This window comes from Alosa sapidissima, chromosome 18 (assembly GCF_018492685.1).
Source record: "Alosa sapidissima isolate fAloSap1 chromosome 18, fAloSap1.pri, whole genome shotgun sequence".
Lineage (NCBI taxonomy): Eukaryota > Metazoa > Chordata > Actinopteri > Clupeiformes > Clupeidae > Alosa > Alosa sapidissima.
The window spans coordinates 8,060,141-8,084,853 of record NC_055974.1 but is presented as its reverse complement, the minus strand read 5'-3'; the positions used below and the strand labels follow the sequence as shown (position 1 = coordinate 8,084,853).

Here is a 24,713-nt window from a genome sequence, read left to right as displayed (position 1 = left end):
ATGAATGATAAACTAAGATAAAACGCCAAAAGAATATTTCTTAAACCTCTTTTTACTAATCTTTACCAGGGATGCCAATAGATGTGGAGGGTGCTGTATATGTATGCATATGAGTGTGTGTGTGTGTGCTCATGAGGGAAGTGTGTGTGTGTGTGTGTGTGTGTGTGTGTGTGTGTGTGTGTGCTCATGAGGGAAGTGTGTGTGTGTGTGTGTGTGTTCGTGTATTCATCAGTCCATATAAGTGCCCTCTCGGTTCCCTCTCCTCTCACTGGGCCAAGCAGCTGTGGCAGAATCCTGAACTGCATTCCTGGGGAGAGCCCTGGGGCCTGACAGCTGCATGTCCACTCTCCTCTCTCTCTCTCTCCTCCCCCCTTTATCTCTCTCCTTCTCCCTCCATCTTTCTCAAAGGGGAGACACCGCAATTACACAGGACATTCCACAATTTATTACACCATATGCTCTCGCTCAGATACACGCACACACAGCACATGTGCGCACATGCAGGCGTTGGGTGCCAGACTGTACCTATGTAATAAATGATGGTTGAAATAAGAGGGGATTGACACTCCTTCTGTCTATAGATGGAGGTCAAACTTCTAATAAGTGTCAAATGTAATTATAGTGCCATCTGTGTACTAATTGCTCATAAACAGAAGTATTTAAAAGTCAACTACAAGACACCTGTAACCACAAATCAATAACCTGTCATGAAACATGTCCACCCACTGATATGTTTGTATGTCCCCTAACACTCCTCTCTCAATCACTGAATGTTGAATCAACACCATGCAGTAATTCTATAAAAAAAAAGTATAGAATCTAAGTCATTTTGATGGCACATGGTCATGTGAATGGCAGATGACCACCCCTGTCTTTCTCAGTAGCTAATACACTGCACAGGTCTGTTGTCCAGGATACCACATGAAAAAAGTAAGAAGAGCATTCACTGCATTATATCACCAACTGTTACAGTAGGTCACCAAAAGACAGTTAGCATGCTAACATGGGGGCAGTGGTAGCGTAGTCGTTAAGGAGTTGGGCTAGCGTGCAGTAGCCTGAAAAGTTGTGGGTTAAATTCCTGGCTTCTACTGTTGTGCCCTTGAGCAAGGCACTTAACTCTTTGTCGCTCTGGGGCCAATGGTCCTTGTAATATAACTGAAATATGTAAGTCACTTTGGATAGAAACATCTGCTAAATGAATGCATGTAAATGTAACAAGCTTTTATCAGTGCCGGGCTGTTGTTATTGGTCAGGGTTTTGCATACCTTTAAGCAAATAGCACTATTTTTAGACCAAAACTCCTTTGTGCTGTTTTAACAGGGCTATACTGTATGTTCTATGAATATTTTACACCAAGACTGAAATGACAACTTTCTATTGTATAATTATTATAATGTTAAAATCTGGAGTATGAGACACCAAAATCTATCAGTTGCATTGTGCATAAAAATGGTGAATAATGTGTCGTTCAAACCAGCATTTTACCCTTATTCTGCGTTCACCAGACGAGGTTTGCAACCTGGCAACTTCAGACATTATCCTCTTTCAAATGCCCTCAGTCTATTTTATTCCTTCCACTGTCTCTTGGAGTAATTGTGTGTGTGTGTGTGTGTGTGTGTGTGTGTGTCTCTGTGTCTGTGTAGGGGGAGGCAGGGAGGTGGGGACGATGTCCTTAGTTGCCCCCTCTTACTCCCGGTGGCATTCTGGGTAAAAAACAGCTCCATGTGCTCTTGGTCTCGCTCAGCGCTCTGTCTTGTCTGTGTGTGGCACCCGAAGCTTGTTTTTGTTTCATCTTGTTCCATGTGCGAGATTAATACATCAGGGTGACTGCCAAGCGTCCGTGTGCCCTGCACTTCACATGGGCCCGAGGGGAAGAAGGGAAGTGTGGGTGGGTGGGAAAGGAGAGAAGGAGAGGAGGAAAGGAGGAGGCGAGAGGAAGAATAGTTAGTACAAATACAACAATCCATGATGAGGCGGATCAAAAGGACAGAGGGAGAGAACTTAAGAGACCTCTTTAGAGGACTAATCCTGTCAAAGAAGGAAGGACGCTTCACATGTAAATAATAGTTATGTTTTGTTGCTAGCTGTTTTATTTCATCCCTTCATGTTGCTTTTGTGTGGTTAGCGCTCTCAAATGTCGGGGGCGTTTTAAGGCTGGGGAAAATCCCACAAAAGAGGAATGATGGTTCGCCCGAACAAGACATGACAAAAAAGGTTGAACACAGTGCCTTTGGATGTGACAGTGATTGATGGCTGAGCTCTGCCAGTAAACAGTTGGATGGCCTGTGTTGCTACAGTTAGCAAATCTGTTGTTCTCCCTGTGGAAGAACGGATGTTTTGAGTTGCGTGTGGTTGTTACTGAATGTCTGAATGTCCACAGAGTTATGGACAGTGTCTGTCCTGCCCACTGTGTTATTTATTACATTGCGTTCTTCTTCATTTGAAGATGCTATATGTCAGTAACCAGCAAAAATGCACGTCATCAGTGCAATGCTATTAGATAACAAATCTGTTGGACAAACAGATGTCACAGTGAAATGAGCAAAATGTCTGGCTTCATACTTTCATTTAAACTCCACACAGACAGACAGGCTTCGTCATCAAATTTAATTCAAATTTACCTTGGGCCGACTGCAAGACAGAGTGCCTCTTGTCAGCCTACGTCAACACAGCCGCTGCGCACAAGGTGACCGCGTCATGTGGGCCCTCGGCAGTGGCACACTGGTCTCTGCCATACAGTACCACACATGCCAGTCGGCAGTGGCACACTGGTCTCTGCCATACAGTACCACACATGCCAGTCGGCAGTGGCACACTGGTCTCTGCCATACAGTACCACACATGCCAGTCGGCAGTGGCACACCGGTCTCTGCCATGTCACACATGCCAGTCGGCAGTGGCACACCGGTCTCTGCCATGTCACACATGCCAGTCGGCAGTGGCACACTGGTCTCTGCCATGTCACACATGCCAGTCGGTCCCATGCAGCGTGGACCTCAGTACATCCACATCACCTTCAGGCTCCGTCTCAGGCTCTCTGCCCTCCCCCATCCCTAGCCCCACCCTCGGCCCCTTTAGACTGGAGCGAGAGATTCTTCTAGAGTTCAGCCAAGGCCCAGCACACTAATGTTTATTTATGTGGGAGTAAATAAGCCATGCAGACGTCTAGTATCAGCAGAACATTACAGAGAAATGGCTCCCGCCATCAGACAGCTAATGGAGGGGAACAAACACACCCTCGCCTTCGTTAAGACTCCGGGTCCTGGACCCAGAAGCCATTAAGAGACAAACACACACACACAGAGAGAGAGAGAGAGAGAGAGAGAGAGAAAGAGAGATCATTGCAAAGAGCAAGAAACCAGCTTTGACAAACGTACACATCACACAGAAGACACCACTTAACCTTTCATGTTCCTCTGTGTCTCAATCTTCAGTGCAAAGTGTGTCAAAATGACATTAGCACGAAAGTTTTAGAAATACAGAAATGTGCAAACAATGAAACGTTTACACTGCATTCATATTTCTGCACTTGGCAGATGCTTTTTAAAAGCAAGTCACGAGTGAGGTGGATTGCAAAACTCGCAATAAGCTTTACAAAGGAGTCAACTTTTCAATAGCATTGCCAAGTTTCCTTTTGGCTAAACAATAAATGTGAGATAGAAATTTGAGATTGGAGAATAACACTTTTCTCAACTTTTGAAGGTGATTGTAGACCACACATTTTGTGGTTGTTACAGCTTTTAGCATTTCTGTAAAAAAAGAAAAAAAGACTCACTGGACCCATTGAAGTTTTGTAACCCAATTTCACAGCAATGGAACTACTAAAGGAGAGAGAACTGAGACTCGGTGCCTCTCACTGAGGGCTGCGCTGCGTGCCCTCTATCGTCGGGGCATAGTGGGTGGGCTGGAGAATGAATCTGAGGGGAGGGAGTTCACGTTGACACCAGAGGTGCAGACTGAAGGAGCTGAACTTCACAGGAAGAAACAGCGAGTCCACGGCCAGCCTGTGAGATGCAGAGTGCCACCTCTTCTGTTGTGATCTGGAGATAAAAATACTCACCATAGTCTTAACCAAGTCTCTCCAGGGCTTTAATGAAACACACTGGCAGACTGATGGCCGTCATGGAGGGCAACATAAACTCATAGAAGGCCATAACTGTTTTCAGTTCCCATGTACCTTGAATGATTGGGTTTGATGCTAACAGCCACAAGGCCATTAGGTCAACTCTCAGGAGGCATAACAAATGATTGAAAGTGCATTCAGGCTAAAGAATATAAAAGTCCTACATAGCTTTCCATCCCTCTGTCTAAATTGCATTGTTTTCCTTTTGTTCAGACAAAACTGTGCATAACAAAAAGTGGTCAGACCTCCCTTCATCTGGAATGAGTTTGTGGTAGCCCCTCGGAAAAAAAACCCCGGCACCCCTGCATTTCTCGGAGGTCAGTCGGAATGTAATGGCGATGTTGACAATTGCCCAGACAATAGAACGAGAGAGGGAGAAAAGAAGGAGAAAGGGAGAGAGAGACTGAGAGAGAAAGAGAGCGAGAGAGAGAGTGGGGGCGAGATGGAGAGAGGGATGGGGGTCTGAGAAGCGTGGGTGGGTGGGGTCAGGGCAGAGGCAATCTCTGATGTTCCCAGGGGCCGCTGGTCCAACAGTGGCCTCATTGATGCCCGCAAACAGCCAGCGGCGTCATCTGACCGGTCAGCCCACCAGTGATCCAGCTTGTGGTGCCGGCTAGGACTCAAACTCACACACGTACATTGTTTGAACTGTCCGTTTTTGCCCTGATGCCTTTTGTCCCGGCTCGCCATGCTTAAATGAAACCAAAGAGGGAAGACGGAGTGATGGAGCTTGTTTGTGATGGTGTTGTTTATTTTTTTGCTTTGTTTATCAGGTCAAGCATCGCTGGTGTGAGTTGGTGGTTAAACACAAGTACAGCGCAGCCTACAAGGACGTGGAGGACTTCTTGATTGACAACCAGGTAAACAAACCCATGCCACACACTTATGCAGGCATGCGCGCGCGCACACACACACACACACACACACACACACACACACACACACACACACACCCCTCACTGTCTCACACAGTCTCTCTCTCTCTCACACACACAAACACACTTAACGCTTGGCTAACTTAACATGCTCTGGAGACCGGACTGTCCCTCTGACACATCAACGAACATCAAAAAAGGTAGTTCCACCACGCTTCTGAATTCATGTCTGGTGCCTCCCGGGAGTGAACCGATCATGTGGAGAGGGAGAAGTTGTATTTTATTATGGTGCGTTTCGACACTTCTGTGTCTTCCTCCACAAACCTTCCCCCTCTCCACATCAGTGAACATGTTCAGCAGAAAAGAGAGGACTTGCCTTTAAGTCACAGTGTGCTGTTGATAATCTGACAAAAAGGAGATTTTTCTTTTTGAAATTTGGAATTACTTGCATTCCTACAAAGCCCTACTCGAATATGGAAATGTGTTCACTTCACGGCGAATAGATTTGTTTCTGTGGATTTTGTAATCTCTAACCTCTAATTCCACAAAACAATACATTTGCACAAGTGCTCTGGAATAGTCCCCAGAGATGTAATTTATGAACATAAATCCTCGATAATGGAATAAGATAGCCAAATCAGTGCTTACAAAGTGCACTCTAAGCACAAGATAAACCAAAAAATTCCTGGAAGTGTAAACTCTGAAAGTTTAAGGCAGTTTATGACAGTTTTGCACTGCTAATCACATCAGCCTCTACATGAAATATGACTTCAGATTTGATATTGTGAATGTAAGTATTTAGTAATTCACTAAATGCAGTGTGTGGTGGTCAGTTTTTGATTTTGCTTCAGATGTTCCTGCCACCAACCAGCACCTGTTGTATTGTCTGTGCACAGCATTAAATGTGAAGATCTGTCATGTTTTTGTGGTTATATCATTTTTGGAGATACTGTTTGTGTATTTATATATAACTTTGTGTGTGTGTGTGTGTGTGTGTGTGTGTGTGTGTGTGTGTAGGCCATGGGTGTGTACCTGTACGGGGAGCTGATGCTGCAGGAGGACGGTCGTCAGCAGGCTCTGGCCCGCCGCTGCTTCTCTCGGGCCCAGGAGCACATGGACCCGGCCGCCCTCGCCGTGGTGTCCGAGATGATCCTGTGACCTCCGACCCGCGAGGGACAGAGAGAGGACTCCTCTTCGACACACCACAGGTGCTCTGTCTGATCTGGGGGAAAAGGGCTCGTCAGTGGGAGGGATAAGAAAGAAATCTCCATACATTTAGAAACAGATGCTGAGTTAGTACTCACAATGTGTCTCATCTTCTGCTATAGTTCTCATTCATGTTCAGGATGAACTACTCATCTCTTTCTGTGAGAGAACATGCAGTCTTCAGGAACAGGGTGCACACTGCTCGGCTGCTAATAAGTGCTGTAGCTAAAATGAACATGGAGGCATATTAATGTCTGGTCCACTGACCTCAATAGTTTTACTGATAAGTCAGTGGTTTGGTCTTGCCATGGCATGGAGTACACAAATCACACAGTTCTTCGTTCTTTAGTTCTTCGTTATTGCCAACCGTATGCATCACAGAAATGGCCATCACGAATGGAATAGTTTGGAAGCATGTAATGCCAATTCCTGAGGAAAAGTTGAAGGTGGAAAAAAGTCATGCATGGAAATCCCCCCCTAACTGAAAGAGGAGAGGCCCTGGAAGAACTGACTGTCCTGTGGTGTCCAGGGCCAGAGGGCCTGAGGGATAATCTACTGTTCTTCCTGCCCTCACCTTACGTTACGTAAGAGCCCTATGGATCAGCATCAGGCCAGCAGAGTGGTGTGTGTGTGTGTGTGTGTGTGTGTGTGTGTCTGGATGTTGGAGTTGTTAGGTAGAGTCTCGTGGGTTACTTTAGGAAACATTTAGTCTGTTTCTTCATTGTTCTGTTCATAAATAAACTGACTGAAAAGTCAACTGATGATCAAGAGAGGTTGAGAGAGAAAAAGAGAGAGAGTGTGTGTGTGTGGTGGGGGGACTTTTCCTACCATTGCACTAGAAAGCCTGTCATGTTGTGTTTGTAAGAGAAGGAGGAATGTGCTTTCTCAAACAAAACTCATTTAGGAATGTGTTCCTCAAATACTGAAACCTCCCCCCCTTCCCCCTCATCACAAAAAAGAGCTATTTGAAAGCAACAGAAAAACATCTATCCATGCATTTGCACTAAGCCTCGTTGTGTTTACTCTCTCTACACCAAGGGGCGAAGGAAATCAGAGTTGAGTTATGGCTCCTGGGGTTTCTGTGGCTGGCATGAAGGAATGATCTATTGTTTATGTGGAGTGGAAGAGAGAAGTGGTAAATACAAGGTATCTCTTTCATGCTCACAAATCGCCCCTGTTAATTTAGCACCATTCATGCCACACATAAGATTTGTGTATAGAGGGAAGTGTGTGTGTGTGTGTGTGTGGAGATGTGGTATTTGTGGGAAACCTATTAAATGGCTGTCACCCTCGGAGCTGCGTAGGACATATGGCCACCGCTGGGCCTGTCCGATAAATCCATTAAAACGCCGCTGTGACAAAAGCTTTGTTGAGGACCAGCCTAGACCCGGGCCGCTTTTATCCACAAACAAGACAGCTTTATGTGTGCGGCGAGGAGGAGAGCGGAGGGGAGGGGAGGGGAGGTCCGGTGGCAGGCTGATGTTCCAGGCCAGAACGCTTCCTCTGTCTACCCAGGGACTGATAAATCACTTCACCCCCCCCTCCCCTCAACACACACACACACACAGCACCCAGACCTCCCCACCCCACCACCACCATCACCACCACCGACAGACCATTTATGCCTTCACGTGGTGCTTTATCTCCCCGCGAGTCTGGACACCACCACCACCACTGCCGCCACTGCGGATGTTTGTTCTCGGTGGCGCAGGCTTTATATTGTCACCGCCATCACGATACTGATTAAAAATAGGAGACGCAAAGCCTGTGATGTGTCAATACCACAGCCTGCTGGCACCGACGTGATCCTTTACCTCACAGACACAAATAAAACTCCAGTAGTCTGTCAGAACGCCGTCGAAGTCTTTGGCTTTTGCTTGTTGTATCAGGAGTATCAGGAAACTATTACCTTATAAGGCCGGGGATAGGTTTGTCTTTCTTTTCTTTTCTTTTCTTTTCTTCCTTCCTCCTTTCTCTACACATGCCTCTGGAATCCCTCCTGATCCCCTTAATGAGGGACATATCCCCGGTGTAGCCGAGCGTAGAGAATCGAAGGAGAGGCCCAGGGAGGGACGAGAGGAGCTGGGAGGGTTGGGTGGAGGTGGGAGTGGTGAGGGGTGGGGGGGGGGGGGGTGGGTGGGTGAGTGGATCCGCAGGTTCGCCTTTCATGTCGTGGCTGTGTGGGTTCCTGGCGTGATGATTTGTGACTTAAGATAAAAATCACATTGCCAGGGATTACCACACAGCCGCGGCCCTGGCGGTTGTCATGGAGACCGGGGGGGGTACCATTGCAAGGAAGTGGTGGTGGGGTTGGAAGAAGTGGAAGATCTCAGTGGGACTTTTCCGCTGGGGGGGGGGGGGGGGGTCGGGGGAGGGTCTTTGTAGAAGGAAGGAGTAAATGGGGGGAAGAAAAACCTGTGACCTACATGGATGTTGATGTGTTAGTTTGGTGTAAAATGGATGACAGATGACAGAGAGAGAGAGAGAGAGGGATGAAGAGAGACAGAAGAGAGGAAAAGAAGAGGGGGACAAAAAAACAACTCCAAGCAGGTGCAGAGCTTAGCTGATTGGTGAACAGTGATTTAGCTCCTCTTTGTTCACAGTGGCTAAGTTCTGCCTCTGAGGAGGATGAGAACCAAAGCCCATCACGCGGCCGCAACAACAACCCCTCGCCTACTGCCCTGCTCACAAAGGGTGTGACTGAAGGAATTCAACTATAGGTCTACCAGATGAAACAAGTCTACACACTAGAACAAGTCTAGATGAGTACTGATAACGCCTTGCTTAAGCTTAGAACTCTAGAAAACGTACGGCCGACCACACCACAGTCGTTTCTTTCGACTGTCTTTTTTCCCCTTTAGTGTTCCTTCTATGGAAAACTTTGTGCTTGCTGCAATAACCAAGGGTATAGTTTCTTGAATTTCTACTATTTTCCTTGCACTACAAGTGTGTGAAACTGAAACCCTGTGGTCTGTGTCATGCGAACACAGCAACCATGTCACAGAAAAGAATAATAAAAAAAAAAAGCCCACCTCTTCTTGCTGCTCCGCATCTAGGATTATCAGGTAGCATTGTGGTGCAGTCAGGTGCGACGCAGCAGGGCCTGTGGTATGCGTCACGGCAGATCCGTCTCGAGCCTCCTGACAGAGCCAATTAGTCTGGCCTCGCATAGCCAAGCATGAGGCCTGTCAGCTCCATTCGGGGGCGACAATGCTCAGTGTGATCGTTTTGAAGGTCTGTGGAGACCTCAGGTGTGTGTGTGACTGTGTGTGTTGGGTGTGTGTGTGAAGGGGATGGGGGAGCTGCTAGTGCGATCGCTGCATGAATACCATTCAATACATTATTCCTCCTCACTTCATTATCTTGTCTTCTCGTCTTAATCTGTTGTCTCAACTCGTTTGTCCAGGAAAACACCTGCCCCTCGCATCTCGCACACCACATGTCTCGTCGTGTCCGATAGTTACCCCCAACTGCGCTGCCACTGCGCTGTGAAATACCACAGCATGTCTGCTTAGCCCTTAAAGGTGTGGGTTTTTGAACATAAGATTCCGTTCCGCAACAATTCAAGGTTCTAAAATTCTATGTTAAATTCAGTGAACCTCAGATATTCTTTAGAACATTCATTTTCCAACATTCCGTGATGGTACACCTTTAAGGGTTAGAGAAACAAACTCCAGACAGCTGTGAGATGATGAGCACAGTGCATTTTGATGTTGTTTCATTGTGAGTGGAATCTCGGCTTCACTCTAAATGAGAACTACCCTCAATGAACTTCCGAGAATTAATAAAGATTGAATGAATGATGACTTTCAATATGACTCACATACCAGTCAATTACAGTACTTGTAGAATCAAATGTAGGGAGTTTAAAGTGTCTTGTAGGCACGAGTAACCAATAAAAAGGTAAGAAGATAATTAAGAGAATAGAGAAAGATCGATATATAGGCTTAGTATAGAATATGAATTATGGAGAAAAAGACTAGCATTAGTTATAGTAAAAGAGGATCGCCGGAGCAACACAGATGTTTACTTATTTCTACGTTTTAATGCATAGGTGCACAGCCAATGCTTGTGTGTGTTGTGCCATGTTGTGTTGTGGTGTACTGGACGAGTGACCTGCAGAGACTGGGAGGCGTCACGGGGAGTGGACATCACAGCAGGACTGGGTCTCCTGTGCCTACTGAGCTGATTACAGTTCTCCCCAAACCACTGGCTCAGTTCAGCAGGAACAGGAGCCTTGCCCCAAACTCTGACCCCCCCCCCCCCAACCAGCCTGGCTCGGGAACGGACAAGCACGCGAGCTGTGGCATGAGAAAATGCGTCACGTCACGTCACTGTGTGGCCCTTTGTTCCTACAGCTGGAGTGTGTGCTTTGGGATCGCGACGGCTGGACGCGGCAAAACATTTCAGTCAAATATGTGCTCAAAGTGTTTGAACGTGTTTACATGTGTTCGTGTTTGACACAGAGGAATGAGAGTTTGGAAGATGTGTTGGCAGGTGTGTGTGTGTGTGTGTGTAAGTGGGACATGGCGAGTGCTGCCAGCAGGACAGACTCGTCCACGCTGGGAAAAGGCCCTAGTGGAGGAGAGCCACTGATAGCCGCGCTGGCACCGTCCACGGCCTGATTTGTGTGTCCTTCTCTCCCCTCTCCACAGACGGCCCTCCAGAGACCCTCTGCAGTCGGGGAGCGATGGAAACGTCGCAACGCACTCGCGTCGACATTAAACAGCGGGGGAAAGAAATCAAACTCACTGTGAAAAGAGCTCAATTTCAATTTCATTTATTTGTATAACTACTGTGGCACAAACACAATGGGAAACACTGTTCAAATAAATACCTTTTGTACAAAAAAAAATGGCTTCATTGGAATCTTTTTTTACCACACTTATAACCAGACCTCGAACAAAGGCCCTATAGAATAGTGCACATTCCAGTAGCCAATTCACACAACACACACAGTGTGAACACACACACACACCACCTGACACCAGGACAAGCAGATGGTTCAGCTCCTTCAGAACCCTCCCTCATTTTACTACCCAACTGTATTTCACAACGCACCTCTACCCTCCCGGCAGGAATCTCACGCCGCAATAAATTACTCTCCCGTTTTCCGGGGGGCACGGGGCATGTTTACGCGCTGCACGCTGGCGCCCACGCTCCCACTCCCACTCGCGCTCGCTCGCCTCACACACACAATGCATTCCAGAGGGTGTCCTCGAGTGTCCTCAACCTCGCCTGAACCCTGGCACTCGCCAAGGTGTCGCTATTTAGTCTGTGCTCCGCAGCGGCAGCCAGGAGACACTCTGCCTCCCGTCTCAGACTCACCGCCTCCTCCTCCTCCTCCTTTTCGTCCTCCTCCCTCTTCTTCTCAGACATCTGCAATGGAAAGCAAACAGGCTATTTTAAGGCAAATGGTTGCTTCTCAGAAGGGCCCAACGCCCAGAGCAAGAACTACGCGACATCTCCATACACCCTGTAGTTACAACATGGTAACAACATCGGTAATTATGACTTATACGTGCCACGTTTGATGCAGCGTCTTCCCCTGTGGCCTTGCACTGGGTTCAGCTTGCAGTTGCCAGTAACAGGAGATATTATCGAGGAGACGACAAAGATACTAAGTAAGAGTGAGACAGAATTACTTTGGCAAAGTGGTTTTCAGTCTAATATACACAATATGTGAGAAGTCTCTATCGACCTCTGGCTGAAAAGGACCAGAAATGCAGTCAAGGACATGACACATATCCATTATGCATAACTACTGGCTTTTTAATTGATTTGAGCTACTTTTAGTGTATAACGCAAGATTCCAACGCTAGTGCAAAGTAAACATTTTCATTATAGGCATCTTTAGAATTTCAGTTGAGATGCTGATATTAGTAAAGGTGTTGATGGCTTTGTTTAAAAAATACATTGTGCCCTGGTACTGTGTTTGACTGAAATAACGTGGTCATGTCATGGTCATTTTTTTCGCTCCTTTCTGCGGTGTTTTGTGTCACCACTGAACACTTTCACTGTTTTTCACCTTTCACTGTGAACTCTTGAAGAACAGCTCTATGTCAGCTTTTGTGGTCTTGCGGTCAGACAAGTTATTTCCTTGAGGTACACTCACCGATAAGCCCTACGAAAATGTTTTCAATTCTGGCTTTGCACGTTGTCTGACCACAGCCATGAATGTCCAAGTCCAAATTTATGTTTGTCATGATGGTGAAATATTATCTGAAAGTTTCAGCAACCTTTCATCAGTTAGGTGATTTCCTCTTCCTGCTTTTGTAAGTGGCAGGGGAATTTTACAGTAAACAGTAAACCTGTTCAGTTGGGAACATTTAATAAAATATTACTGGAGTCCAATTGAATGTTTTCACATAATCGAAATGTTTGTAGTTGTATGCTGTCATACTTCTATGGTATATCCATTGTCTTTATTTTCATCCTTTATTTCTTTAGAATTGATGGATGTCAATTGAATCGCCCCAAATCAATTAATATAATAATTAATACTAATACTACTATAAGCATCTAAGCACATGTTACTGCACAACTGGCCTTGAATCTAACCCTGAGTTGTAGAAATGTGCAAAAAAACATGTTGTACTTCATTAAGCATTGCATACATAGTGCCTTTGGACACAAAAACACAAAGTCAAGCCAAAACTCCTCTGGCACACTGTTACAGTCTAGACAGTAAAAGCCTGCTGTCCTGCCTGCTGCCAACTAAAGTGACTCACTGCACTGCAACTCTACACTTTTATCAGTACTTGGGTTTGTACAGGTGTATAGGGGTTCTCTGTGTATAGGTGTATAGGGGTTCTTTGTGTATAGGGGTTCTCTGGTCTTGGTATTGTTGCCCCTTTCTCTCTTTGTGTATAGGGGTTCTCTGTGTCTCTGTGTGTTCTATATGTATAGGTGTATAGGGGTTCTCTTTGTATAGGTGTATAGGGGTTCTCCGTGTATAGGTGTATAGGGGTTCCCTGTGTATAGGGGTTCTGTGTATAGGGGTTCTATATGTATAGGTGTATAGGGGTTCTTTGTGTATGGGTGTTCTCTGTGTATAGGTGTATAGGGGTTCTCTATGTATAGGTGTACAGGGGTTCTTTGTGTATAGGTGCCCCTTTCTCTGCCAGCTGAGCCACGGTAGAAGTAAAGCTTAAAAAACAAACATGGCTGCTGGGCTAACCTTTCGAATGAGCTGCAAGGCGATGGCATCGCCCGGCACCGGTGAGAAGACGGCGAGGCTGAGGAGGAGACGCAGGGCCAGCCTGGAGGAGACGCGGGAGAGGAGAGACTCGGCCACGGTGTCCAGCGCACGAGGAGGAGGAGGCGTTGGACTCAGACACACACCTCTCAGGTCACCCCAGACCTGCTGCACACACTCCTGGACACACACACACGAACACAGGGGACCAGATCCATCATCCATCCATTAAGAACTGCAAACATCTGGTTTACAGAAGCAGATCTATTCCGAGCTGGGCAAACACAATGACACGATCCAATATAAAGTCTGACACCAGCAAAGTCACACTGTGTATAAACACAAGTCAAAAATAGAAAGTCAAACTATCTTCTAGCAACCTATTGATGCATCTTGTCGTTGTTTTGTCTGTGTTGTTATTTGTTATGTCTGATGGGCTGCAATGGTTGATTCTGCGGTTGATTTGGCTAGGGAGCAGACCAGAACTGAGTCCACACTTGTTGTGAATCAGGAGGAGCTGTGAGGCATTACCGCAGTTGCAATGTTGACCTCTGGAAATACGGCAGCTGCCCAGTAGACATACCAGAGCGTACGCACTTGGTCTGGGGTCAACGAGCACATCCTGTGCATCAGCTACCCAAAGTACACGTACACACACACACACACTCACTCTCTCATAAAAACACACTTACTCTCACAAACGCACACTAACACACAGACAGTGTCTCACTCACTTCCTCCCTCTCTCTCTCCTCTCTCTCTCTCTCTCTCTCTCTCTCTCTCTCTCTCTCTCTCTCTCTCTCTCTCTCTCCCTCTCTCTCCCTCTCTCCTCTCTCTCTCTCTCTCTCTCTCTCTCTCACATTTGTCGGCTGGAAATTCTGCCCAGACCCACCTGCTGCTCCTACCAGCCATGTGGATATTTGCTTCGAACGTTTGAACTTTTGATGACCCTCTTTGTAATGCTCTGCAAATGTTCTCCAAACCGAAGAGGCTCCCAACACACACACACACACACACACACACACACACACACACACACACTTTCTGTCTCTATTTCTGAGACCTACCCACTGTTGTATCCTCTGGTGCCCTCTGTTGGTGGGGTGGTAGAAGAACGTAAGGAGCCAAAGCAGGGCCCGGCTCTTGGACTCAGAGGAAGAGGAGGAGGAAGAGGAGGCGGCGTGGGTCTGAGCAGAGGCCAGCAACTGAGCCGCCACATCCACCCAGCCTCCGCCCTGGAGCAGCAGGAACCACACCTCAAACACAGAGCCACTGCACCCACACGAGAGATGGATTAGCCTCACACACACACACACACACACACACACACACACACACACACACACACACACCAAATGCATGCAGCATATGTGTGCGAACGTCATTCCGTAGTCCACACAGCAGCCTGAAATACACACGGCACAGTGAAAAATTCACGAATAGAACAGAGTGGCTATCCACAGAGGTCGACAAGGGCAGAGCGTGAAAAAAAAACACCACATAAACAACAGTTGTGTTGGCCATATCACTGACTTTGGACAGACAGACAAAGAGAGAGAGAGAGAGGGGGAGGGAGAGAGAGAGGGGGGGGGGGGGGGTGGGGGAGAGAGAGAGAGGACGTCTGAAGTGTTTCAATGGCTGCCGTCGCTACTAAACACTGACAGCTGGGGCCCAGCTCTCGTGACTTCATCCTCCCATACCCCTCAATTAAGCCGTGGAGATAGAGGAAAAAAGAAAGGGAGAAAGGAAGTCAACAAGTAGCGGAGAAAAAGGCCTCAGGATTCTTTCTCACTCTTACTGTACCTCTTCTTTCTCAACTCTCTCTCTCTCTCTCTCCCCTTCTCTCACTCTTTCATGCATTTGCTCTATCCCCCCACCTCTGTACTAAAGACCTCACGCAATCATCTCGGGGCCAGTTGGTGACTGCACATGAATCTAACCCCGAGTTGTAAAGCACACTAATACAAAATGTACACCGAGTACGATCATAGTACATTAAGCATTGTGCACATTTTGCCTTTGGGGCCACCTCACACAAAGTGTGTCCAAGAGTATTCACTGTTACGTTGTAGAGCGTAAATCCCCCCCCCCCCCCGTCCTGAAGGCCTCACACAAACATCTCGGGCCGGTGGGTGAGCAGCGCTGGGCTAATCCCGCTGATTGAGGGCTTCTGGAGGAGAAGTAATCCAGCCAGACACACGGGGAGGCTGGGGCCCCTGCAGCTGTTTGTTTTGGTGAAGACTTTTGAAGTCAGCCTTTTTTTTTTTAACGCAGAGCAGAGCAGAGCGGAGCACTCCCTCCCTCTCTCCTGACCCACCGCATTCTGGCTGACCTCAGCAAGCAGCCGCCGCCACACCGCCGCACATGGGAGGGAAAGAAGCCACCGGGAGTGTGTGTCTGTCTGTGTGAGTGACCACGAATGAGTATGACTATATGTGTGTGTGTGTATGAGTGGGAGTGTGTGTGTGTGTGTGGGAATGGGATCATGAGTGTGTGCGATCATGAATGTGTGTAAGTGCGACCATGTGTGTGTGTGTGTGTGTGTGTGGGCTGGAATGAAAGACTGGGAATTAAGTGTGTGTATGAGAAAGAGAGAGAGAAAGAGAAAAAGAGAGAAAGAGAAAGAAAGAGAGGTTTGGCGGTCTCAGAGGTACCGTATACCCGTTAAAGTTAGCGTTAGCATTAGCACCACAGCTAGCGATAGTTTGAGAACATCATCATCCTCAAGTCTCTTGCCTTGTGTTGTCGCCTCGCTCCTCTGCCTCTGCGCTGGCAAGCTGGAGCTGGGCGCTGATGCCCATCAGGTGCTCAAGCCACACGTCCTGAGGAACCTCTGAGGACGAGTGCAGGTGAGGAGAGGAGTCCACAGAGCCACAGGTGTCAGTGATAGCCAATCAGGAACACATAAAGAAATCAATGATGCGGGTGAGAATGACAAACTTGGTGCACAAGAGGGTGAATCAGTGAGAGAGTCAGGGATGCAGACTGTAATGTCAGAGGTGGAAGAAGCCCTACGCTGATGTCCAGCTAGGTCAGTCTATTAACGCAGCAGGGATTCTATGTGTCTCTGCTCTTAGTGAGCACATCTGAAGCATTTTCCTCTGACCGTACACTTTACAAAGCAAGGTACAAGGCATGTTTGGGACTGCTAAATGAATGTGGATGTAAGTGTATTGGGGCAGACACTTTTGTCCATGCTGGCATGCGAGAAGGTAGACAATTACGAGGTTGCAACCCACCTGACGGTAGGGTGAGCATGGGCATTTGTAGGCTTACAGGCACCAGAGGGAAGAAGCTCTTCAGAGCCAATCTGTCCTGAAACATACAACACACACACACACACACACACACACACACACACACACACACACACACACACACACAACCATCACCACAGCACAGTACAGCACTAAGAGCACGTTCCCATATGCCACAACCTAATGCTAAAACCATTGCAAATCCCATGAACCAGCTCCCATGAAATTCCGAGCGCGAGTGAGGAGAGACGAGCGTGACGCGTTCCCTTTGAACGAGCCGTCCAAGCAGCGGCGGCAGCGGCGTTCACGGGCAGCTCTGTGGGTGACGTGACGGTGACATGGTAATTGCCGTCTCTGTCAATCAGAGGTTTGGGGGGAGGGGGGCGGTGGTGTCTGTGAGGCTGGCAGGAAACTAGCCGAGGGAGCGGTCAGCTACTGAGGCACTCACACACAGTGAACCATTTGGTGCCCAGGGAGTTTATTTGATGTGTTTCTAACTCTCCCAGTCTTCAGGCACACCCACTTCCTGGACAACAGAGTAATGTGTCTGGACATTAAGTGCTATTTGAGGAGTCAGTTTTATTCCCGTTGGTAGCGTAGTGCACGACCACAGCCTTACCGTTACACACCCATGTGGGTTTTTTTTTTTTTTTTAAAGCAAAGTCTTCTGTGGTTAATGAAATATTAGCCAGCTAAGTTGAACACGTCATCACTATCCCCTATAGGCAACATAATATGCTAACTTTTACCTGTTGTATTTGATGTCAGTGTGGCTATGAATAATCTCATGCACTCTGATGGTTTATTAGTCAGTCATAGTGCCACAAACTTTACTGTCTAAATGGATCACTCAATCTTCAGGATCATCAGGTTCATACACATACTGAGATATGCCATGTTGTTGTTCCTGTTTAAGTTTTGTCCCTAACAATACAACTCCCCATCCAATGTGAACTAGCTTCTATCAATCGTGGTGAAGCACATAATAAAGCCTCACACATGGCACAATCTACCTGGTTGGATTCATCAGCATGGTGCGACAGATATCGGCACATGACATCGCTGTTGATGGGAGAGACCCAACTTTAACCTCTCTTGAAGCTGTTCACCAGGAAAAAAAAAAAAAGTTTTTTTTTTGTGATCTACTTTTCCTTTACCTAACTGACACACACAACATCCACCCCAGGCCCCTGGCCTTTCTCTGTGAGCGTGTCGTCCGACGCTGGACGGTGCTGTACAGTACCTCTGGGTCCTGGGCTGCCAGCGCTCTGAGGAAGCAGCGTGTGAACGACTGGATCAGCAGGCGGAGGACAGAGCTCTCCTCCATCTCCAGCAACGTGCACCTGGACACCAGGAGGGAAAAGGAGTAAAGAAAATGGAATTATTTATTACAAATGTGGTCTTTGGGGGGGGGGGGGGGGGGGGGGGGCGCGCTGTGGCGCAGCAGGCTACAGCGCCCGTACCATATACGGGCCCAAGTGCCCACGCGGACCCAGGTTCGAATCCGACCTGCGGTCATTTCCCGATCCCACCCCTACTCTCTCACACTTGCTTCCTGTCTCACGGCAAAATGCCCAAAAAATATACTTAAAAAAAAAAAGTGGTATTCATGAGGCCCTCATATGTCATACTGTGTCATTTCAGTGTTTCCCACAGAATTGAATTCTATTTGTGGTGGTAGGTTTGCAGAATGAACTTGAATGCAAAAGTTTTTAACAAATTAGCGCAGCGTGGCTAACCCGCTTTAAGCACAATTTGGTACAACCTGGAAAATCATTGTGTGATGGTCAATGTTGATATTGTGGTGGGCCGCCACAAATAAGTCAATGTATGGGAAACACTGCATTTGAACATAGGCCAACACATGGTATATATGCTAGTATAAAAGAACCACCTACAAGATGCTGTAAATCTTTACAGAGAAAATATCTGGAACTGTCTATCACCACAGCTCAAAGGTGCATCCTCTCTCTGCTTGCAATCATGCTGTTGGTTGGTTGTAGAACCATTCTATGACATTTAGTGGAAAGAGCATGTTTTCATATGAGATGCAGTCCAGAGAATCCAGCTCTAGGGAAGTTCTCTGAATCCCAACTGACTCTGGGATCTACAAAAAAGTGCCTGAGGAGGGAACCTGTGGATAATCTTTTCCCAAACTCACCTGAAGATTTCGTTCACGACTAGAAACACTGAACAACGCTGCGCGCAGGCCTGAGGCTGTGAAAAGACAAAGAAAGCACCCATATTAAAAAAAAACCCAGATCAAGAGGTGCGCTTTCCCCTCATTTCACCACTAGAGGTCACTGTTGCCTAGATCATCAATGCGCCAAATGGTTCCAATTTGGCCCCCTGTTTACTTCAGCTTCATGCCCACAAGAGGTTCATCAGTTTGGCGCTCCCATCAAAACAATGCACCAGTGCTCAGTCATAAAAGAGAAATCAATCATCTGTTTCACATTTGGCACGTTTGGCTCTTTGAGAAAAGGTGCCGGGAAAAAGGGAGCGCAGCTGTACTGTACTGGTTGGCACGGCGACGGCGGGTGCTTCCACCCCCAAGACTGACGGGAAGAACGCAACGCTCAGAGGAAAGGGGGAAGGGGGGGGGGGGGGATGGAGAAGGAAAAAAAAAAGGAAAAGATGGTATTTTCTCCCTCTTTCCACCGGTCAAATGAGATAAGAATGCAATTAAAGCCTTCCCACACCCACAAAAGCGCCCAAATAAAAGTCCCACATGTGCTGGCGTGCCTCGCATTGTGTGAGAGAGAAAGAATGAAAGAGAGAGAGAGGGGGAAAAACACACACACACACACAGTGAGAAGTGAGAACAGCGAGTGTGTGGAGGTAAAAGAGTGTGTGTGTGAGAGGGAGAGAACAAGAAAGACACTCACAGACACAAGATGTCCAGAAAGGACAATAAAAGAAAGAAAGAAAGAAAGAAAGAAAGAATGAAAGAAAGGGGAAAAGAAAATGACAAAATATCAAAAGAAGAACTAAAGAGACACAAAGAAAATCAAAGAAAGACAGAGAGACAGAAACAAAAAGGGGAGTAACTGAAGAAGGAAGACGAAGGACTTGGGTGGAAAATGCACACGACACGCAGTAGTCCCTGTGCCGCCTGCTTCCCTGGCGGCCTGGGCTGGGTTTGGGCGGAGGGGCTCTCCCGTGATCACCACATCCTCTGAACGGAGACCAGCAGAGCCCTGGAGCAGCCGAGCAGCCAGCCCAGCTCCACCCTGAGGCCCTACTCCGCGAGGCCCCCCAGCCCCCAGAGCCAGTTACAATAACCCCTAGCATCAAGCATCTCAACTATTCCCCCCTCTCACCCCCGATGGCATCCTAGTTATTTACCACTCGCCAAAAGACGCCAGCGAAAAACAGCGGCAAGAGGGAGAAAGAGGGAGAGCAGAAAAAAGAAGGAAAGCAGGAAGGGTTAAGGATTAACGTAAAGCCGCCCAGACCAACGTCCATCCTCAGAGGGGACATAAATATCTGGGCGGCAATGGAGTGTGGAGAGAGAGAGAGAGAGAGAGAGAGAGAGAGAGAGAGGAGAGGAGAGGAGAGGAGAGGAGGAGAGATAAAGAGAGAGAAGGAGAGTGAGAAAAAAAAAGAAAGAGAGAAGAGGATGCTGGGATATGCACTCTTCCACTGTGGTCCTCCCAGAGACCACAGTGAAAGAGTGCAGTATGAGGCGTTATATAATGACAATATACTAGAGTGTACAATGACATCTTATTGACCTGTTTGATTTACTGACAAAAACAATAGGGAGTCTGATGAGTTGTTAAAATGGGGCATAGTGCCACCTAGTGGCAGCCATGCTGTACTGTGGCTATCAAACACGTCCCCCTCTCTGGGCCACCAGCCTGTGTAAAACATTAGGAAATATGAAAGCGGCCTTTCAAATGTGTCTATTGTTTCTACTGCTAAGCCAAATAATCAGATGCAATACACTGAAAGCCACAAGGCCAAAATAGTCTTGTTTGAAGGCCTTTTCTTGCCTGAGAGTGAGCTTGCCCCTAGTGAAAACAGATGGGCTCCCAGCATAATCCTCCCATACCTTACTCTCTCTCCTCCACTTCAGGGAGGGTCAATTACTCTATCCCCAAAACATCCTGTTTTTTCCTCCTCTTCTTCGTCTCTTGTTCTCTCTCTCTCTTTTTTTTTTGGCAGAGGCCCCTTGAAAGTTGCTGTTTATTATCATTGGATCAAAAACGCCAGTGAAGGGAGGTTTGAAGTGAAAACAAGAATGTGAAACTAATTACTTGCTTCCCCGTTTTCTGAACACCGCGTTAAAAAAAAAAAAAAAAAAAAGAAAGAAAAAGCGCTGTTTTGTGAATCAAAGGGTCCTCGGAGCCGTAAAAACAGTAAGTGGGCGAGAATCCTCAAGTGTTTGTCAGATGGGTCTGTGGGAACGCTACTAAATATCCAAAATAAATAAATACATAAATAAACATTTCTTCTTGTCTATACAGGGTGCATTCTCAGGGTGTGTTTATTTTCATCGTAGTCTCCAAAGACCCCAACAACACAAACACACAATCACACACACACACACACACACACACACCCAAACCAACATACACCTGCATTCAAACATACATTGAAACTATCTCACAGTGTGCAGAACTTACCAGGAGTGAAGCGTTCACCTGCTTGTCTAGAGTCTGCAGGTCTATTCTTGGGCCTGAGAGAACAAAAGACACAAGCCTCAACACCGCCCTCTCCAGGCTGGACAGGTTGTGACACCAGAGGGCCACCACTGTCTGGACATCAAGGTGCAGCTTCTTACTGAAAGAAAACAGGAGAAATGATCATAACAAGACATACACATCTTCATATACAAAAATCATACTCTGACCTGACTGCTGATGGTTGTTCAGGGAATGGGAAATTATGGTAAAAGCATAATGACCACCAGCCAGTGAATTCGATCGATCGATTGATTGACTACCGGTATATATTCAATTTCTATTCGAGTGTTGTACTCAAGTTTCACTGATTTCAGCACCACTTACTCAAGAAAGCCGGAGCAAACTGCCTCCACAAACTCTTCGCTTAGCTGGGTGTGTGCACATGTCACAGACCTCCGCAGGAGAGCACCAATCAGCGGAGCCGCTTCAGGGCGTGTGACCAGAGGCACACAGGTCAGCGACAGACTGTGAAGGCCATCACAGAGGCACCTGCACAGAAGCCACATGATTTACGAGCATTTATATATAATTACTATATTTATATATATTATAATTACTATATTTTTCATTTGAAAATAGTTTCATCTATCCATGTGTGTGTACACAAGTGTATACAATCAATTAAACCAATAACGCAAATAAGTCAGATACGGTAGCTCTTATACATTTTAGACCCACCCGCACCCCCTCAACACACACAAACACACATACTCTCTGTCTTCCATTCTGTGCACACATGTCTATGACTAAGGATGCATTTACGATTTAGAATTCTACAAGATAAATGAAATGATCTGTACTTATAAAGGTGCATTCATTGATAAATGAAATGATCTGTACTTATAAAGGTGCATTCATTGATAAATTAAATAATCTGTACTTATAAAGATGCAATCATTGTGCCTGGCTGTCCATTTGTACATCAACACATGGGACCCTAATTTAACTGCTGGGCAAAGTGCAAGGTCAGTTTGTGCATGAACTAACGGCATCATGTGGCGAGAGACAGCTGACCCACCACTGCTTGTGCTTAGAATCTTTCTCATGGTATTAAATGTGCAAATAGATTGAGCATAGTTATTAAGCAAGCTGTAGGTAGACTTCTGCGCAGCATTTAAATAAGGGCCCCAACTCTTAAACTTGCTCCAGCACATGAACAATTGATCACCTCTCTGTTGGACTCCTGAAACTGCTGCAGCCTCCGTTGACAGCCTCAGTCAGAAGGCACATCATCTACAGAAAGAGCACAGGACAACATACAGCGTCTTCTGGAAGCTAAGCATCAACTAAGTAGTTTTATGTGCCACATCAATAAATAAATAAATAAATAAATAGATAGATAGATAAATAAATAAATAAATAAATAAATAAATAACATACCTTTTTGAGAGTGCTCACATTGTACTCTTTTGAAGGTAGTCCTACATGTTTCATAACAGACCACCCCTCTTCGTCCGCTGCAACTAAATGGCACATTGTTTTCTGCAGAGGACAAAAAAAAAAAACACATCTTCACTTTTCAGCAGCAGACGACAGTCATTTGGGAGTACATTTGTGCTTGCATGCTGGAACAATTAAAAGCCAGTGATGGTGTGTGGAGGAATCAGACTGGCTTGTGTGTGGAAACGAGTCTGCTTTCACTAAAACGGAACCAGCAAACAGCACTTCGCACAACCAGAAAATGCCCTTATGAGACAGAGTGCTTAATCCTGTCTTGGAAAAAAATCAATTCCAACTGAAATTGCATCTGATATCCTGAAATGGTCCAGAGAAATTAGGTTTGCATCTGGAACTGCATGGAAATTAGTCTGTTTCCACTCAAGGGCTACAGTTCTTCACATTAACAGCAGTTCTGACACTTAATTTAGCGTCATGAACTGAATAACTCATTAGTTCCAAATGGTGTCTTCGCCTGTAAACCATAAAAACAAGCTCTGTGAAACTCAGTTCACTACACATCTTTGTATAACGGCATGTACATTTCCAAGGGAAATGTTTTAAGGCCAAATCAACTCCATGTACTGGTTGATATACTGTATTGCCTACAGAGGTCTGTAGTAGAAAAAACATACATTTCAAAAACTACATTCAAATTGAAGCCTTAGTATGACCACTTAGAATGACCAGCCTCCAAAACGAATAACCTTCGTGCACACCTCCAAGTGGACCTCCAAGAGGCACAAACCAGCATGCACCTCCAGAGACGCTAAGATACTTGTTTAGAGTAGGCCTACCACAAAAAGAACACTCCTTAAGAGTAGAAATTTTGCTGAAGTTCCACCAGACGACGGAGATGTAAGCTCCTAAGCCCATCAGAGCCTTCTCCATGCCAGTGGCAGCAGCCTGATCACCTGGTTGAGGGTAAGTACTGAAGTTGAGGGTCAACGCTAGAGACCACTGCTCCTGTGCACCTTTCTGATTATACTTTAGTTGTCTCTGCTCAGTAGGATAAGTGCTGCTTCATAAGGCCTTTCATTTCTTAATGAAGAGTACTGAATAAAACCTAATGGATGAACAACTGAGGTCAGAAAAACCCAAACTGGCTTTGTACAGTACATCAACATGATCACAGAGTTGAAATTATTCTATTTTTCCATTTGGTTGAGTCCTTAGTAGAGCCAAAGTGATATGCCTACTGGCACCATTATGCAAATATCTTCTACTTGGTGAGGTGAGAATGCTGAAAGTAGATAAGCTCTGATTACCCTGATTAAGATCAAAGTCTCAGAGATTGTGCGACGCATCTACAGACTCAAACCGTTTTCCTTTAACCGTGCTACGTGTCCGCGCACATCATGCTGTGGCACGCGTTTCAGTCCGACAATCAGGCCAAATCTGGAGGCACTCAGCTTTAAACTGTATGGCGACAAAGCCTGTGTAAGTGCTGTAAGTATCCCTCATCGGCAATGCAAAGATTAAAGCCATTAAAGCACAGAGGCCCGGCGGGCTGAGCAAATTATGAAACCTAACCTCAACTTTAAAAGCCTTTCGCCCTCAAGATTCTTGGAAAGACTCGCTTGATCCCCGAAAATCAATAATCATGGAGCTGTCTGTGTCTCTGTCTCTCTCTCTCTCTGTGTGTGTGTGTGTGTGTGTGTGTGTGTGTGTGTGTGTGTGGTAAAAAGCACCAAACCCCTACAAATAATTTCATAAGCGATAACAGATGGCTTTATAAGAATGTCATCTTGATCTGTGTAATCACATGATAACATGATTAGCGCGAGACGGGTCTCTCTGGGTTTCGCCTTTGAACTGCGGCACTGGATGCGGGCTGCAAACGGGGGAGACGTCTCCCCATCAGATACTGGAGCACCAAGGGGCTGTGGGGTGGCTTGTCTCTCCCTAACCTTAGCCAGAGTCAAG

General features: G+C 46.5%; 2 protein-coding genes across 5 annotated transcripts in view; one reads left to right on the top strand and one right to left on the bottom strand.

Moving 5' to 3' along the window:
* The window catches only part of LOC121690028 (aminopeptidase O (putative)), a 52,892-nt gene extending 41,852 nt beyond the window's left edge, over nt 1-11,040 (top strand). For all 3 annotated transcript variants that reach the window (XM_042070339.1, XM_042070338.1, XM_042070337.1), the window contains exons 14-16: nt 4,897-4,983; nt 6,016-6,206; nt 10,860-11,040. In XM_042070339.1, coding sequence (XP_041926273.1) covers nt 4,897-4,983; nt 6,016-6,156 — 228 coding nt within the window. In that variant the 3' untranslated portion in view covers nt 6,157-6,206; nt 10,860-11,040. The remainder of the gene's footprint in view (nt 1-4,896; nt 4,984-6,015; nt 6,207-10,859) is intronic.
* Nucleotides 11,041-11,046: 6 nt separating this feature from the next.
* Nucleotides 11,047-24,713, bottom strand: part of fancc (FA complementation group C) — a 31,046-nt gene continuing 17,379 nt past the window's right edge. For both annotated transcript variants that reach the window (XM_042070340.1, XM_042070341.1), the window contains 11 exons: nt 22,731-22,832; nt 22,519-22,583; nt 21,675-21,839; nt 21,291-21,447; nt 18,821-18,876; nt 17,903-18,002; nt 16,642-16,717; nt 16,139-16,235; nt 14,470-14,674; nt 13,385-13,582; nt 11,047-11,583 (listed from right to left, as the gene is read on the bottom strand). In XM_042070340.1, coding sequence (XP_041926274.1) covers nt 11,392-11,583; nt 13,385-13,582; nt 14,470-14,674; nt 16,139-16,235; nt 16,642-16,717; nt 17,903-18,002; nt 18,821-18,876; nt 21,291-21,447; nt 21,675-21,839; nt 22,519-22,583; nt 22,731-22,832 — 1,413 coding nt within the window. In that variant the 3' untranslated portion in view covers nt 11,047-11,391. The remainder of the gene's footprint in view (nt 11,584-13,384; nt 13,583-14,469; nt 14,675-16,138; nt 16,236-16,641; nt 16,718-17,902; nt 18,003-18,820; nt 18,877-21,290; nt 21,448-21,674; nt 21,840-22,518; nt 22,584-22,730; nt 22,833-24,713) is intronic.